The following is a 14,694-nucleotide window of genomic DNA, read 5'->3' as shown; positions in this document are numbered from 1 at the left end:
ATAAACTAACAAATATAAAACGTTCCATGTGGCCAATTAACAGTTAATGGTATCACATTAGGGTCAATTATTTAATTTACCTACACATTTATCAAGTGACACTGAATTACCTTGCAAGACGTCAGTTAGTATCTATGACTAGAAATTATTTGATGTGTCATATGAAAATTCACTTTTGTTTACGCTTCGGAAAAAGTTCTTTTAATGGTTGAGGACCGGGTAGACGTCGCGAGTAGAGGTACGCGCCAAACTGGTTAGAGAGCTTCTATTACTGGACGTCCTGCCGCGGCAAATGCTCAATTTCCACTTTTGCGCTTTGTCCCATGCGTCCTGTCCGTCGACGCTTACACCATCCCCGATTAAATATGATCTTATCCTAATTTTGTTTTGCCTATATTGGCGAGATAATCGACATTTAATGGAATGTCGCTTCAAGTTTGGCGAATTTGGATAAATTTCACGTGTACAACTTCTCATCGCATTTTACGGACTCCGAATGTTAGTTTTTTTCTATTGAGTTAAACATTAAAATTATAGAGAAGAGCTAAATGGAAAAATGCTGTTACGGTAATAATTGTATATATTTAAAAAAATTTTAAGTAGCTATTCTATTAAAAGTGTGGTAATATTGGAACTCAGGGTATTTCCTTTCCAAGGGCTCTGCAACGAGTTCATTGGGAATTTCATTAAAACCATGCCCGGGAGAGTTGCAGGATTTATTCATTTGCGTGATGCTGACACTTAATTTTAATTTTGTCTCTTCGATTTTTTAAAAACTTAATTATCCAGCATTTAATGTCGACGGTTTTACAACAAACTAATTACGTTGGTAATGACATACGTGTTATAAAGTAAGTCAAGTGAACTGGATATGTGATACTGTACTTAGTTTAGTTTAAGTCACTAATTTAATTATATTTCATACATCGCAAACTTTACTTACTAACAAAATCGAATATTCATAACATAAAATTACTTAAGACATAGATTAAAAATGACACGACGTCATTTTAAATTATTATTTCGAAATTTCATGGATATTTTTTGTGATATAAAATTACAATTTATTCGATTAATTGCAATAAAGTTTGGCAGTTCAAACACAAATTTGTTATAAAATTGAAACAGATGTTACCCTCTACAGTTTAAGTTATCTGGTATCATAAATCAATATTAAACTCTATCCATTCAATTTAAAAATTAATAACACACAATGCAGGACAAAAGTTTAAAGACCCCTTGAATCGTATATTTTGAAGGAACTGGGTTTTTCTTTACCATATTAAAATTTTATTTTAATACCGTAACCGAAGCTTCACTTGCCTGAAAGTAAAGTTTGTGACAGACAATTTCAGTAATATTCATCGGCCTTCTAAGAACAAAATCTAAACTTTTACTTTGTAATAAAATTGTTTATTAAAATGTTCACAGCTGTTAACATAATCTGTAAATTTGCTGAAACACTTTGAAATTGTCGTAATGGATGGTTTCCTACATTTAATCACTGCGAATGATTCATCAGGTGAGGAATAAATTGTTACAGGAAATCATTAATATGATAGAGCATCCGCTAAACAAAACATATAATTTTCGCAGAACCAGTTAGTTTTCGAACCGAGCTTTCACAGAGCTGGAAACTGGAAATATTACACCAGAATAAACAGGCGCAATTTCTCTTGTACACGTATAAATACAAATTGTAAAAGTGAGCACGGAATTTTTTATATTTGTTACTTGGTTTTAAGAAGTGCAAGAAAAATTGTGTTCAGACGCTGACGCTAGTCAGTTGACAAATTCACGTTCAGCATTGCGGCACGCTGCCAAAAGTAGCCAATTTGAGAAATGGCTCAATAAGTCTAATCTTAACGTTCGTGACTTTTTCGAAATAAAACAAAAACATTCACATTATATCATGGTCAACACTAGTTAGTCCTTGATGAGGATCAAGTTGTGCTCTATAATGTATCTGATAAAATTCTTGTTGGCAGCAACAATTTTAACCCTCTATTTTCTTTTGTTCTAAGTTGCAAATTGGAGATAAATGTATACTCAACTCCTATTTCAAGTTTTCTAACAACACACAAATGACTTGTAACTAGGACAATAGTCTATTGATAGAAGTTGCAATCTAGAAGGCAAATTTATCAAGAAAGCTGGATAGTTCATGCATTGATAATTAATTTGTAATAATTTCATGGATTTATTATGAGTTTTTGACAAAACTGGAAAAAAGTATATTAACTACGTTAAATCTATTTTTTGTTTCAGCAAAATTAATTAAGCCAGAGTCATAAAAAAGAAGTACTCATAGATATTACTAATTAAATAATTTATTTGTTCACCATATAGATGTTAACACATCCCAAAATATAATTTTTATTAAAAAAGTGAATTTAAGGCAAATCATTTTCATAGAAAATCGAATTGTGATTTTAGAGAAGGTATCGAGCTTAGTAGTACGCCAAAATTTTCATAAATTTATTAGATTATGGAAATTAAAGCTCCATAAAGCCTCTTTACGGAAAAGATCCGTCATCTGCGAATGTCTGACTGTCTTATACATATTCTATGAGACAAATTGAATATTTATTTTAATGAAACTACATCTTAAATGTGGAAATGTTATATTTAATTGTATATTTATGTTTTGTACAAAATGCATGTGAACAAGAAATAAATTAAATTCAGTTGTTGTGACAATTTCCTTAAAATTTTACTACATTTACAAGTTATAATTTGAAATTAATTATATTCATTTATCTGTATCTGTATCATTTGTGTAAATAACTGAAGTTACTTCGTAGTTTTTCGTTATTTGATTGTCTTCCTCTTTCTCTGTTTTCTTTGATTTAATTACCATTAATTCCTCTTCCGGTTTGTCGTTTTCACTCTGTGGTGAATTCCACGGCTGTAATTCCGAATTAGAAAACAAAGTATAGAGGATGCCGCTTCCAAAGAGTAAGATGGTGGCCACCCAGAAGAATTTTTGATATTGAACGACGGTTTGCTGAAAATAAATCAATCAATTATAATTATAAAAGTAATATTAGTAATATAACAATGTAAAATTAAAAGTAATAATTAATTTAACCATATAAAGGTGAGGAAATAATGGGATTACTTTCCTCATGAATTACTAAAATTTACTTAATTCACGATATTTTTTTATTATTATTAAACAGTCAACATTTAAAGTCAACAGTTAAAGTCAACAATAATTTAATCATGTTTTGATGTCTGAACTGTAGTAAACTAATATTGCTGTTTATATCCTTTGGGTCTTGTAACTTTTGACGATGTGATGCAGAAAATTACATTAATTGAATTAGGTTAAGTTTCACAATAAACAACCTAATTCACACTTAATTATTGATAATAATAAAATTGCAAAAAATAGTATACATTTGGGTAAATTTACTGATTTTTTATTAATTTTAAATTTCTTAAAAGCCAAATAAAAATGTAATTGACAATTTGACTTCTGAAAAAATTATCATCATAAAAAGTTAAAAATACTTTAAATGTAGGTTTAAAAGTCAATAGTTTATTTAATATTTTTATCAATACTCGTAACATATAAATAAATAAACTAAACCAAATGGGATGAATAATATTCATAAATAAATAAAAAATAAAGCAACAAGTAAATAAAAATGATATACTTGATTATACGTCCATAAAATGTTGTCTAAAGGACTATTTTCAAATGTTAATATTTATTCGCAATACATTCACGCTTTAAACTCCATTCACGTTTGTCCGAAGAGTTGAACAACTTTTATGCGTATTCAAATTGAATTTATATTTCAATTTAATAAATCCGTCGCGTCACATCTTGATGTAATATCATATTTATCTATAAATATTTGCTTTTACTTTATGTAAATTCGAAAACTGGTCCTGAATATTTTTTTCCCGCTTACGACTTACAAAACTCAAAATTTGCATTATTAATATTAGTGTGTCAATCTGATGCTGAAGTTTGATGGCGACATTTTATTAGATATCGATAAGTATAAAATTTGACATATTGATTGTGGTTCTTCTATATATCAATGTCTTATTGGTACTTACATTATTGTATGTTAAATACCCTGCTAAAATTGGTGTCATAAATCCCACAGACGCCACCACGGTATTGATTATACCCAGTATCACACCTAAAACAATATTGACTAATAAGTTCTAGCTAAAAATCGGTAAATAATAATTCATCGTGACAACAACACATTTCCTTGTCTAATAATGAGAAAAAAAACCAGAAAAATGTTTCCCCAATACTTTTAAGCCACTATATCATGTTGAACTGGTGTGGTGTAAATTAAAAAGGAAACATTTATCTGACAATTTCAAATTTAAGACCACTGTCAAAGAAACACTCCCACTCTCATGATCCACATACATGAGAGCCAATAAAATCTGGCCTTTACCTTCATAAAACCGATAAAAACATCCGGTGTCCATTTTTACAAAATTATATCTTTATAGATAGTTACTTTTAATTTGGAATCAATGGAAGTGAATATCCGGTTAATGGCCGAAAAATCACGAACACTTTTTGTTCAAGCGATTATCAAATTTGAAGACGGTTCCAACTAATTCGAAATTAATTGGGAGCATAAAAAATTTAATCAGATTACCTAACACCGAGAATAAGATCATTATTTTGCGTTTCACTTCTAAACTATTTAGTAAGACAATCCGATTAGTTCCTTTCCATTGTACACATTCACAAATCCTGGAACTTTCAATTATCGAAAAAAAGAACAACGGAATGGTAACTTACTGGCATAATTAGGGCTGATATCCACTACACTGGCTAATGGTCCGGTGGAAACCGCACCATGCATAGCGACGGCGGCAGTAACAAATACGATGGCGGCGGTGTAATTACAACCGGAATAAGCCAGTCCTAGCATGAAAACTCCCTGGCCCATGGTACCTAGACAAATAACAAAATTATATTAATTGTACGTATTAGTCAGTTACTTCTGTGTGTTCAGATTACGATCATCTAGAGGAATTAGACTGTTCTTGTTTTATTTTTGGTGATTTGATTCTAATTATCATTCATTCATTCATTCATTTAAGATAGAAACACCACTGTAATATATTTTATATAACTTGATTTAATAATAATAAATATTTATTTTTATGTGATAATAAATACCTTTTATAAATATAATTAAATAAAATATAACAAATTCTTACACATATACATACAGCAGGAAAAGCGTTTGACCCGTTTGAATTTAGAGAGAGACATCATACATGACAGAGACAGTAGAAGTCTATCACATGGTGGGAGACTTCCTGTCTCTATTGCACACGATATCTCCCTCTCGGTAGATCATGAAGAGTTCTAAAGGCGTCGTTATTGCAAATTTTGGCTGTGTTCCATGTTGTTTAAGGAATAGGTTCTTGTATATTCTAGAATGGATGCCTATCTTGATTTTGTATCCATTAGTTATCAAATCAAGTGAAAGTTAGTCAGAATGCCTCCAAGAAACCAACCACTCTTGATTTGGAAGTAAAATTGCATAATATCTGTACCAGCAAGTTATTCTGTCTAACAACATTACACAGTGGGAAGTACGGTACACGTATGTCCATTAGAGACAAGTATTTGAAGATGATAAACTTTGTCAAAATCTTAAATTGTAGAGGGTATAACATGGAGCATGTGACTTTGGTTCATTAAAACACCTGATTAATGATACAGAGAAATATTTTGAAGAATATCAGGGGGAACATAACTGATGACTGTCAGAGATGGTGTTAGAGCATGTACTTAATAAAATGCTCGATTATCTGTATATTTTATTTATTTCAAATATTACATTAAAGTTTAGTTTTCATAATCAGTTTGTATTCAGTTTCTACTATTCTTAAACATTTTTAACTTCTTATGTTTTGCTTTATGGGAAAAATGTAATTTAGAATTTCATATTTCAAGAAATGAAAAGTTCAATGACATAAAAAATATTTTTTTAATAAAAATTTGGTTATACAAGAAGAAGATATATAGAGATAGAAAAAAATCTTAATAGTAGACCCCTTTTGAGTAATAAAGACAACGATGTATAATGACTTGGATAGGCATTTTTATCGTCTGTCTTTTGAGCTTTTGTTCAAATTATATATAAGAAGGTTGCGGGGGTGTTTCCACATTAAATGGAACACGCTGTATGTATCACACTTATTAAAAGATATAGATATAAATATGTCGACGGTTGACGCAATTTATTAGGAAAATAAATTAAATGTCCAGTGAACCACACTCATCACACAATAATTACACAATGAATGTGATAACGATACAATAAAAATGCCTCGGTCTGTTATAAAAGGGAACGTAAATTTCACTAATCTCTAGTATAAAACAATAAGGAAGCTAATAACCACTCTTCATCATTTAGGATTATGAAAACTTATAATATACATGGAGAACCTAAATGCGATGTTGAAGAAAATTATTTATGAAAGGCCTTCGTACATTATTTAAAATAAACTAGTCTACAGGAATGAGTTATTACATCCTGTTCATAATCGGTGAATTAGCAAACAAAAACTGGAAACCAAAATTAAATTTATATTAATGCTATAAGGTTCCAATATAAGTTTGTTAACGATTGATGGAATAATAGATTTCTTCTTGAATTGATCTTGTTTATATCCATTTGAAAACTTTATTTAATTATTTAAAGTATCTTAATGCTAGTAATGCGAAAAGTCGTCAAATGCGAGGTAAACGGATTATTTTGTCTCGGCGCTTTTTATTCGTTTTGCACTTAACTAGAACATTTAATCAAGGTTTAATCACTCAATGTTTTTACCATTTCGCTTCAGTGATGTGTCAATTAAAGTGATTTCAGCCACATTTAAAATTTAATTAAAATTAATATTCACCCTACAAATTAATATCAACTAATATCACAAGATAAATATTTGTCCATCTAATTGGTAATTTTCTAGGCCTAAACACGATCCAAACACAAATTTTAACCATAGGATACAATTTACGTAATATAAATCGGCATTAAGAATTACTTACAAATAGCGGTGGCTAACTTCCGCACATTGGTTCGACTCATTTTGTTTGTCCTTAGTAAATAATCGCCAAGCTGAGATATAATGAATGCCCAGAGCATCCTAAACATATGCGGCATTCCGGATAGAAGTCCCGTCTACAAACAAATAAGATAAACATTAATGTTCATTATTATGGTCGCCTTCAAATATTAAACTTTATTGTTTTTACAAAATTGAGTAAAATCTGATGTTTTGCTTCATTAAATGATGATTATTTATTTTCATGTTAAGCTAATAAACTTTAATTATGTTATTTTGTTTCTTATTTCTTACTTAGAGGCATGTTTTTAAAGGTATAAAGGTTAATACACTTAATCTTTATGACACCTATTGTTAGTGTCAATATTATGGTATTTCATTGCTTATAAGTGCATGATGGATACACAGCAACAAATTTAGTAAATTAAAAGGTTTCACCATATTCCATTATTAAACTATAAATTATTGTATCAATAAATATAATTTGATATTGATCAAGAATGGTGTAAATTAAGCAATATTAATGTTATTGTTTACGATTTGCCCAAATGGTTAAACGTTTATTAATTGATTTTCGGGAAATATGATTAAATTTCTGTACACCATTGATTGATATCAATAATTGCATCTGAAGTCCATGAAACGTTTATATCGTATGGTAAACAATTATATGACCGCTGGACCATTAATTAATTTCTAGTTTGATATATAAATATTTTTAAATAGTTAATTGGAATTATGAAACCATATTGATGTTGTTATGAATTATGTTATTAATTATACAATTTAATATATAAAGGATAAATTATAATGTTATGAATGAATTTCAAATATAACATAATAAAACTCCTGTTTATGAAACATGTACCTGTAGGATGTATGATTTTTTAAAGGTTATTTAAAAACAAACTCATTAAAGTAACAAATACTTAAAAAAGTAAATCAAATAGATAACAAAAAAGCATTACATTAATCATGTAATATACTGAAGTAACTTTTACTTAAACTATTATTTAAGTACATTTTATATAATTGCATTAATTTAATTTGGACTAATAAAATTCTTTTCAAGAATTACCACGATCTGCAAATTATTATTTTTTTGTCGGAAAGCAAAGAACTGAAAATTGAAATTTCATATTTAAAATTAAAATGTAAGTTGCCACATAAACTTGCCCACGATTGGACCCATATTACCTTCTACCTATGTCTTACACAACTCATCATATTATTGAGCTTTCGTCAGTTAAGTTATATTATAATTTTTTGTTGATTTTGACGTTGTTTAGAATTAACACTGAACTAAAACTGTGCTATACACAAGCAGATGTAGCTTTGCAAATCACCCAAACAATTTTGGTATATTTATGGCGAATATACTTTGAAAGAATGTAGAAAATCTATTTTTGACTTATCTACCGTATTTTGGTGTTCACGTTGTAAATATAACCGGCGTTAGAAACAATAACTACTGCACCACATTCAGAAGAATTCCCATTCCATCTGTCACAGATGGTGCAGAATTACCAACGTTAAACGAAGGAATAAACATATTTTGAAACAGATTTAACAATTCCTCAACATCTTATTAACGAACTTAAAGGTGTACATATAAATTTACATATCTGCAAAACTAATTTTGACAGGAGAAAATTAATAGTTATTTTAGATTCTGGACCCAAAAATTATCCAAAAACAATTGACACCATATATATTACTAAGTTGAGTTATTCTGAAAATTTCATTATATATATATATATATATATATATATATATATATATATATATATATATATATATATATATTTAATAAATGAATTATTAATTAAATCAATGGTTTAATTAAACTAGTCAAATATATCAATGTACATTGTAAATAAACAACACTGAAATACAAAAGTGATTTTAAACATTATAAATATAAAATAATACAAGATTTACATTATCTAATTAAAGAAAGCACACACGCATTTCTATTGTTTTTAAATTTAATTTGTTAAATTATATTAATATAAGAAATTCAATATTTAATTAGTTAGCAAATTATTTATTATATTTAGAATTTGTAGTGAAACGTTTATATTGAACATTTATGATTATTTACTTACGGCTCTAATATTCCATCCGTGAATAAACTTGAAATAGGTTGGCGAGTGCGTCATTAGCGCAAATAATCCCCAAACTCCCCCGAATTGTGCAATAACATTCATTATAACTGTGCCGTTCGTTAGGATATTTTTCCACGGGATCGGCGGCTATAATTGAAAAAAAATAAAAAATCAATTCCGATTATGCCTCGCCATATTTGATAATATCGAATTTTGTATAATTACCCTCTTTTTGGCGTAACTCTCTCCTAAATTGCTCATAATATATTCCTTTTCATCTTCGGTTATCCTGGGATGTTCGGCGGGACTGTCGTACACAAGGAGCCACCAGGATGCATACCAAGCGGTTCCCAACACTCCACAAACGTAGAAAACACTTTCCCACCCCCACCTGTCTATTATGAATCCGCACATGGGGTATGTGAGGGCTGCACCAACCGAACTGCCTGTTGAAATACGAATAATTTTTTAATAAATATTTGAATAATAATTTGAATGGAATAACAATATAAACAAGCAACTTTTGTTTAAAAATATTTATTATCAGTAAAATAAATATTAAATTACTAAGACGTAACAGTTAATCTACATACATGGAAACTCAGTCTTGTTAATATACAATTTGAGGTACCCTCTTAGGATTCAAATCATGATTTTAGTGTAAACTGTAATTCATTTATGTAATTTAACACCGAACTGCTTATATTTTCTCAAAACTTAATTAAAACTCTGTTAGAAAGTTCCAAAGTGCAAATTGTGACTCGCGATATGGAAAAGAAAAATTATATTCAATAACTATGTAAATTTTATTACGTTCTCTATATTCAGTTTTTTATTATTTAATAACCACTGTTTTTTCTTGTACAACGTTCAAGCTTTTAAAATGAAATTCATAAATATGTAAACATTTATTTAAATTATAGAAAAATATTTATAAATACGCTTAACTAACTAACTGATAACTAAATGTTATTTTATTATATAGTATGTAAAATACAAATTGAAAAAAAATTAATCATTTGTCTATTGAGTATATTTATGAAAATCCGAAACACGTCAGTGTAACAAAAAGATTTCAGCCCAACATTAAACATCCTTTGAGTGATAGTTGCATCACATCACTTAATCCTTTTTTCAAAATATTAATGATTTCAAATTTATTGAAATTTAAATTTGTTGCAATAATAAACATTCAAACATTTTTTTATTTTATATTTAATGCTAGTAATTTGTGGTGAATTTAAAAATAATAACTACTTATTATTTTATTTTATTCATTATTCAAAAATCATTATTTGCAAAAATATAATGTGAAATAAATTAAATCATCTTTAGATAAGATATAAAAATATTTCTTATAAATTTTGAAATATTTAAGACAGGTATGTGAAACAAAAAGGACATAAATGATAATTAAAAAAAAAGATTATAAAGAGACATTAATGCGGAAATTAATTTAAAAAAATGGGCTATGGACAAGTTTTTTCTGTTTAGTTTAGATATAATAGTAAGCACCTAATATAACCTATTTGGGACAAACAGTTCGACATAATCGACAATTATATGTTTTTATATTTATTTTTGGATTTTGAAAATGAAACAACTCCAAGTGGAGTGCCATTGTTAAATTAGCAACTTACCTAAATACGCTGTTACGAATTTGCTTCTTTCATTTGGAGGAATCCATCTGGCAGTCATGTTATGCATTGCAGGCCATGACGCACCCTTTAACGATAAACAAAAGTAAATCTAAATGATTTCAAATAACGTTTGATTTCAAAGGGCAATGACAGGGCATAATATGCAAATATAAGCCAATCAAATACGTTTGATGATGGATGAATTATTGATTAACACGGATTTTCGTCTGGTTAATGATACAGAGTAGTCAGAAATCCGACCATTACGTAGTGCTGATTTACTAGAACTGTCATTCAAAAGCAGGATAACATGCGACATACTTGAATTACAAGCAAACATCAAAGAGGTACCTAAAGATTTTTGACTAATTTTTGTAATGGACCATGCTATTAATAATGGTTACTTACGGTAAATAATCCCTGAAGTACCCGTATGACAATAAGATAATATGCACCATAATGAGCACTCCACGGAATGGCAAAACACAACACAACTCCTAAGAAATTTGACACTCCGAACACCAATTTTGTGCCGTATTTTCCGGCCATAATACCTCCGGGTATCTGTGTAAGCCAGTGAACCCAGAAAAAACTACCGAGGATTTTGGATTGGAGCTTAACATCCCAATCAAATTTGTTCGATTCATCTTGGGCAAGATTGATTTCTTCATTGTTGCTTAATTCCTGTTCAGTGGTGTTAAATGTGGAGAGGACTGTTGTAACAATATCGTCCTTTAAAGACTTCTCTGTAATATTGTATGTGATGTTTGTGGGCTCAATCTAGAAGATAATAATTTATATTATATTTAATGAATTTCAAGGTAGTCTAAATTGTTAATACAATTTTTTGATCAAAATGTCTCAAATGAAGTTAAAAGTATGCAATATTTCATTTATGTCACAGATTATATTGATTAAAATAGTATTATGTGTCAAAATGTCGAGTGATTATAAAAATTATAAAATCATTAAAATATGATATAAATTAATTTTTGTTTACATTGCCTTCAATATTTTTAGCCGTTTTATGCAAATTATCTATTAAAATATTAATTAATTGTTGAAGCTTTGTTAAATACATACCTAAATTGTGTAAATATAATAGTAAATATTGTTTATTATTATCTTTCCAAAATAATCTTAGTACGTGCGTAATATGAGAAATCCTAGTTTGTCAAATATGTACTTACGCTTAAGGTGTCCACGAGACATTCGCTCGTAATTGTAATGTTATCCTTTGGCCTCGCTGATATCATGGAAACTAAAGCAATGTTCAAGTTAATCCTTATCATATAATTAACAGCGAATCCAGTAAAAACTAAATACCATAAAACATTCCGTGCTGAGCAACACTCTGTGGTATCTGAGAAAAGAAACAATAAATAAATTTGTTGGTATCAGTAATTAAAAAAATGCATAAAATATTATTATTAAGTTTTCAGTAGTATCCATCAATTATTAGAGAAATTCTATAGCATGATAAAACACTATAATAAAAATTTGTAAAATGTTATTAGTGTTTATCGACTGTCGTAATAAAATGGATTTTTATTGTTCAATTTAAATAAATAGGTTTTTAGTATAACATAATTTTATTATTTTTATTAATTCGCAGAAATACGGTTTCATTGAGATTAATTTCGATTATGTTAATGGTTAATATACATCAGTTAAACACAAGCACAAATATATTATAATAATATTAATAATAATACAAAAATGTAATAACCAAATGTAATATTAATGAAGTATAAATTTTAATAAAAATTACCTTTAATTTTTTCCATTGTAGCGTTATAAAGTCACTTTTTCTCACTACTTAAAATTTAATAGTCAATCTACAACTACATTTTCAGCAATAAATAAAATACATCTAGAGCGATACCTACTGTTTAATTTTTATATCATTTTGTTTGCTTATTCGTTTATAATTAGTCTTTTATTTACACTGATTTAATTTATATTAAAACAATGAATTTCGTTATTTAGAACTGGTTTAGTCACTACATAATAAAACAAGACAAGCGGCAGATAACATAGCATAATTGAATACCATAAAACCCCGATTTACAAAATTGAAAAAAATATTAAAATCGATTATGATAAGTTCTCAATGTACATTTCATTTCAATTAAAGTGTATTCGAGGCTTACACTGATATTTATTCATGGATGTCTTGAGATAAGCCCATCTGGCAATGAACTCGAGCTTAACGTCTATCTCTTTGTCATTTTACATTTTATATTTTAATTTATAGTATATATTAAGTATAATTCATATGGTAAATATACGAGTACAATAAAATTTAATTTTGCACTAACTTTACTTGAATTGTTGATATCGGGGTAGGAATGTTAATTTATCTCAATTTTTTAATGAATATTGTAAATTTAGAGTTAGATTATTTGGGAAAATACATCAAATAACTATTTTTATCTTATTGAAAAGATCCATAAATTTTCTCTATTTTATAGGTTTGTTTGTTACCTGTGATCACTTTGCCATCAGTAGGAGTGGTAAAGAAATATTAAATTTTATTATTTCCGTCATATTCAATTGTTGCGCATTCTTTCGAATTTTAATAGAATTCACTCTAATTTCATTTGTTTTCTGTAACTCTATAAATAGAAAACTTTTTTGAAGGTTAGACAACCGGCTGGGTTTCCTGTGCATGAAAATGTTTGACTCGGAGTTTTTCATATAGATGGCGCCAGAACTTTCATGTTGCGAGAGTCTCAATTCGACGAAATCTACAATACACTATCAAAATTATGTATTTTTTACCCACGATAATTCACAACTAGTGTTAAAGAATTGTAAGTATTTAAAAATACGTATTAATAATATAAAATCTAATTATATTCTTTAAAAAACTTAAAAAATTATAGAAATAATAGAGGTTCCAAGAATTTCTCTATTAAAGAAATATATTTTACTATTATAAACTACATTTAGCGTTTCTACGTATTCGCACTATCTAAAATCTCTTAAATTTAAAATAACTAAAATTAAATGCAATTTATTAGTAAATTTTGTATAATTTCTTGTTTGTCAAATTACAACAATTCTGTCAGAACTATTTGGTTTTAACTTTGTTAAAATAATTTATTTAGCAGAGGTAATATATTACTACCTACCTAAATGTTAGTTAAGCAAGTGTAGTATTAAGTTAATATTACAATGCAACGTAGATTATAGTGAATGTAAAGAAACAAGAAGTAGAGGATTTAAGTTATCTACCAGGATTTGTTTTATAAGCCGCTTATGTTAGCTCACTGGATGTATTTCAGTGAAGCACCGTGTGTTGTCGAATCTAATTGTGAGCAGAAAATACGTTTAGTACCATTCACATCAACTATTCGGTCAGGTTCAATCATCGAAATGTTGAATCGATGTTATATAGAACCCGTAGACAAAGTAATTTTTGTTAACCGATTGCACATGCAAAGAAGAATAGATTAATAGGTTATTCCGTTATACAGTAATAAATCTCTAGAACACATCTTGGTTTATATTAAACTTCTAGGTAATGTTAGCTTTAAATTCTGCAAATGTGTTTGTTGCTTGTACATATGCGATATTACGAATAACTGTAACATGACGCAGACAATCACATATATGCAAATATAAATAAAGAATATCACATGTTGTTTATTTTCAGTCTTTTTATAAAAATATATAAATTTGTACGCCAATAAAATAGAATTACTATGCTATCTAAAATATTTAATTACCTTAAAACATTTTTTTCTTTATATTTGGATTATATTTGTGATGTCCAAACTTAGAAATTATCCAAATATCAGAACTGTACGTTTGGGGAATTGTAAAGGTATTCGGTTTGAAACTAGACCGAAACACAAAGGTTTTCCATT

General features: G+C 28.3%; 1 protein-coding gene across 2 annotated transcripts; it reads right to left on the bottom strand.

Moving 5' to 3' along the window:
• Positions 1-2,607: 2,607 nt before the first annotated feature.
• Positions 2,608-12,731, bottom strand: LOC109596579 (sialin). Of its 2 annotated transcripts, XM_049963135.1 has the most exons (11): positions 12,709-12,731; positions 12,591-12,663; positions 12,010-12,182; positions 11,228-11,599; positions 10,820-10,904; positions 9,405-9,625; positions 9,180-9,326; positions 7,055-7,187; positions 4,787-4,942; positions 4,075-4,160; positions 2,608-3,007 (listed from the first exon to the last, which is right to left on the bottom strand). In XM_049963135.1, exons 2-11 carry the CDS (start codon positions 12,604-12,606, stop codon positions 2,753-2,755), a joined length of 1,644 nt encoding a protein of 547 aa, XP_049819092.1. In that variant the 5' UTR covers positions 12,607-12,663; positions 12,709-12,731; the 3' UTR covers positions 2,608-2,752. The 2 variants fall into 2 exon arrangements, with proteins under 2 accessions (XP_049819092.1, XP_019867704.1); XM_020012145.2 differs by lacking the exon at positions 12,709-12,731 and having other exon boundaries at positions 12,591-12,674.
• Positions 12,732-14,694: the final 1,963 nt, after the last annotated feature.

This window comes from Aethina tumida, chromosome 2 (genome assembly GCF_024364675.1).
Source record: "Aethina tumida isolate Nest 87 chromosome 2, icAetTumi1.1, whole genome shotgun sequence".
NCBI lineage: Eukaryota > Metazoa > Arthropoda > Insecta > Coleoptera > Nitidulidae > Aethina > Aethina tumida.
The sequence above is the reverse complement of the archived record's forward strand: the minus strand, read 5'-3'. Positions and strand labels throughout refer to the sequence as shown.

What these genes read in the sequence shown, in the direction of transcription:
- LOC109596579 (XM_049963135.1), bottom strand. An exon ending in TACTTCAGGGATTATTTACC is followed by an intron (nt 10,905 to 11,227) that starts GTAAGTAACCAT and finishes TTATCGTTAAAG; the next exon opens with GGTGCGTCATGGCCTGCAAT. An exon ending in GGTATTTAACATACAATAAT is followed by an intron (nt 3,008 to 4,074) that starts GTAAGTACCAAT and finishes ATTTATTTTCAG; the next exon opens with CAAACCGTCGTTCAATATCA.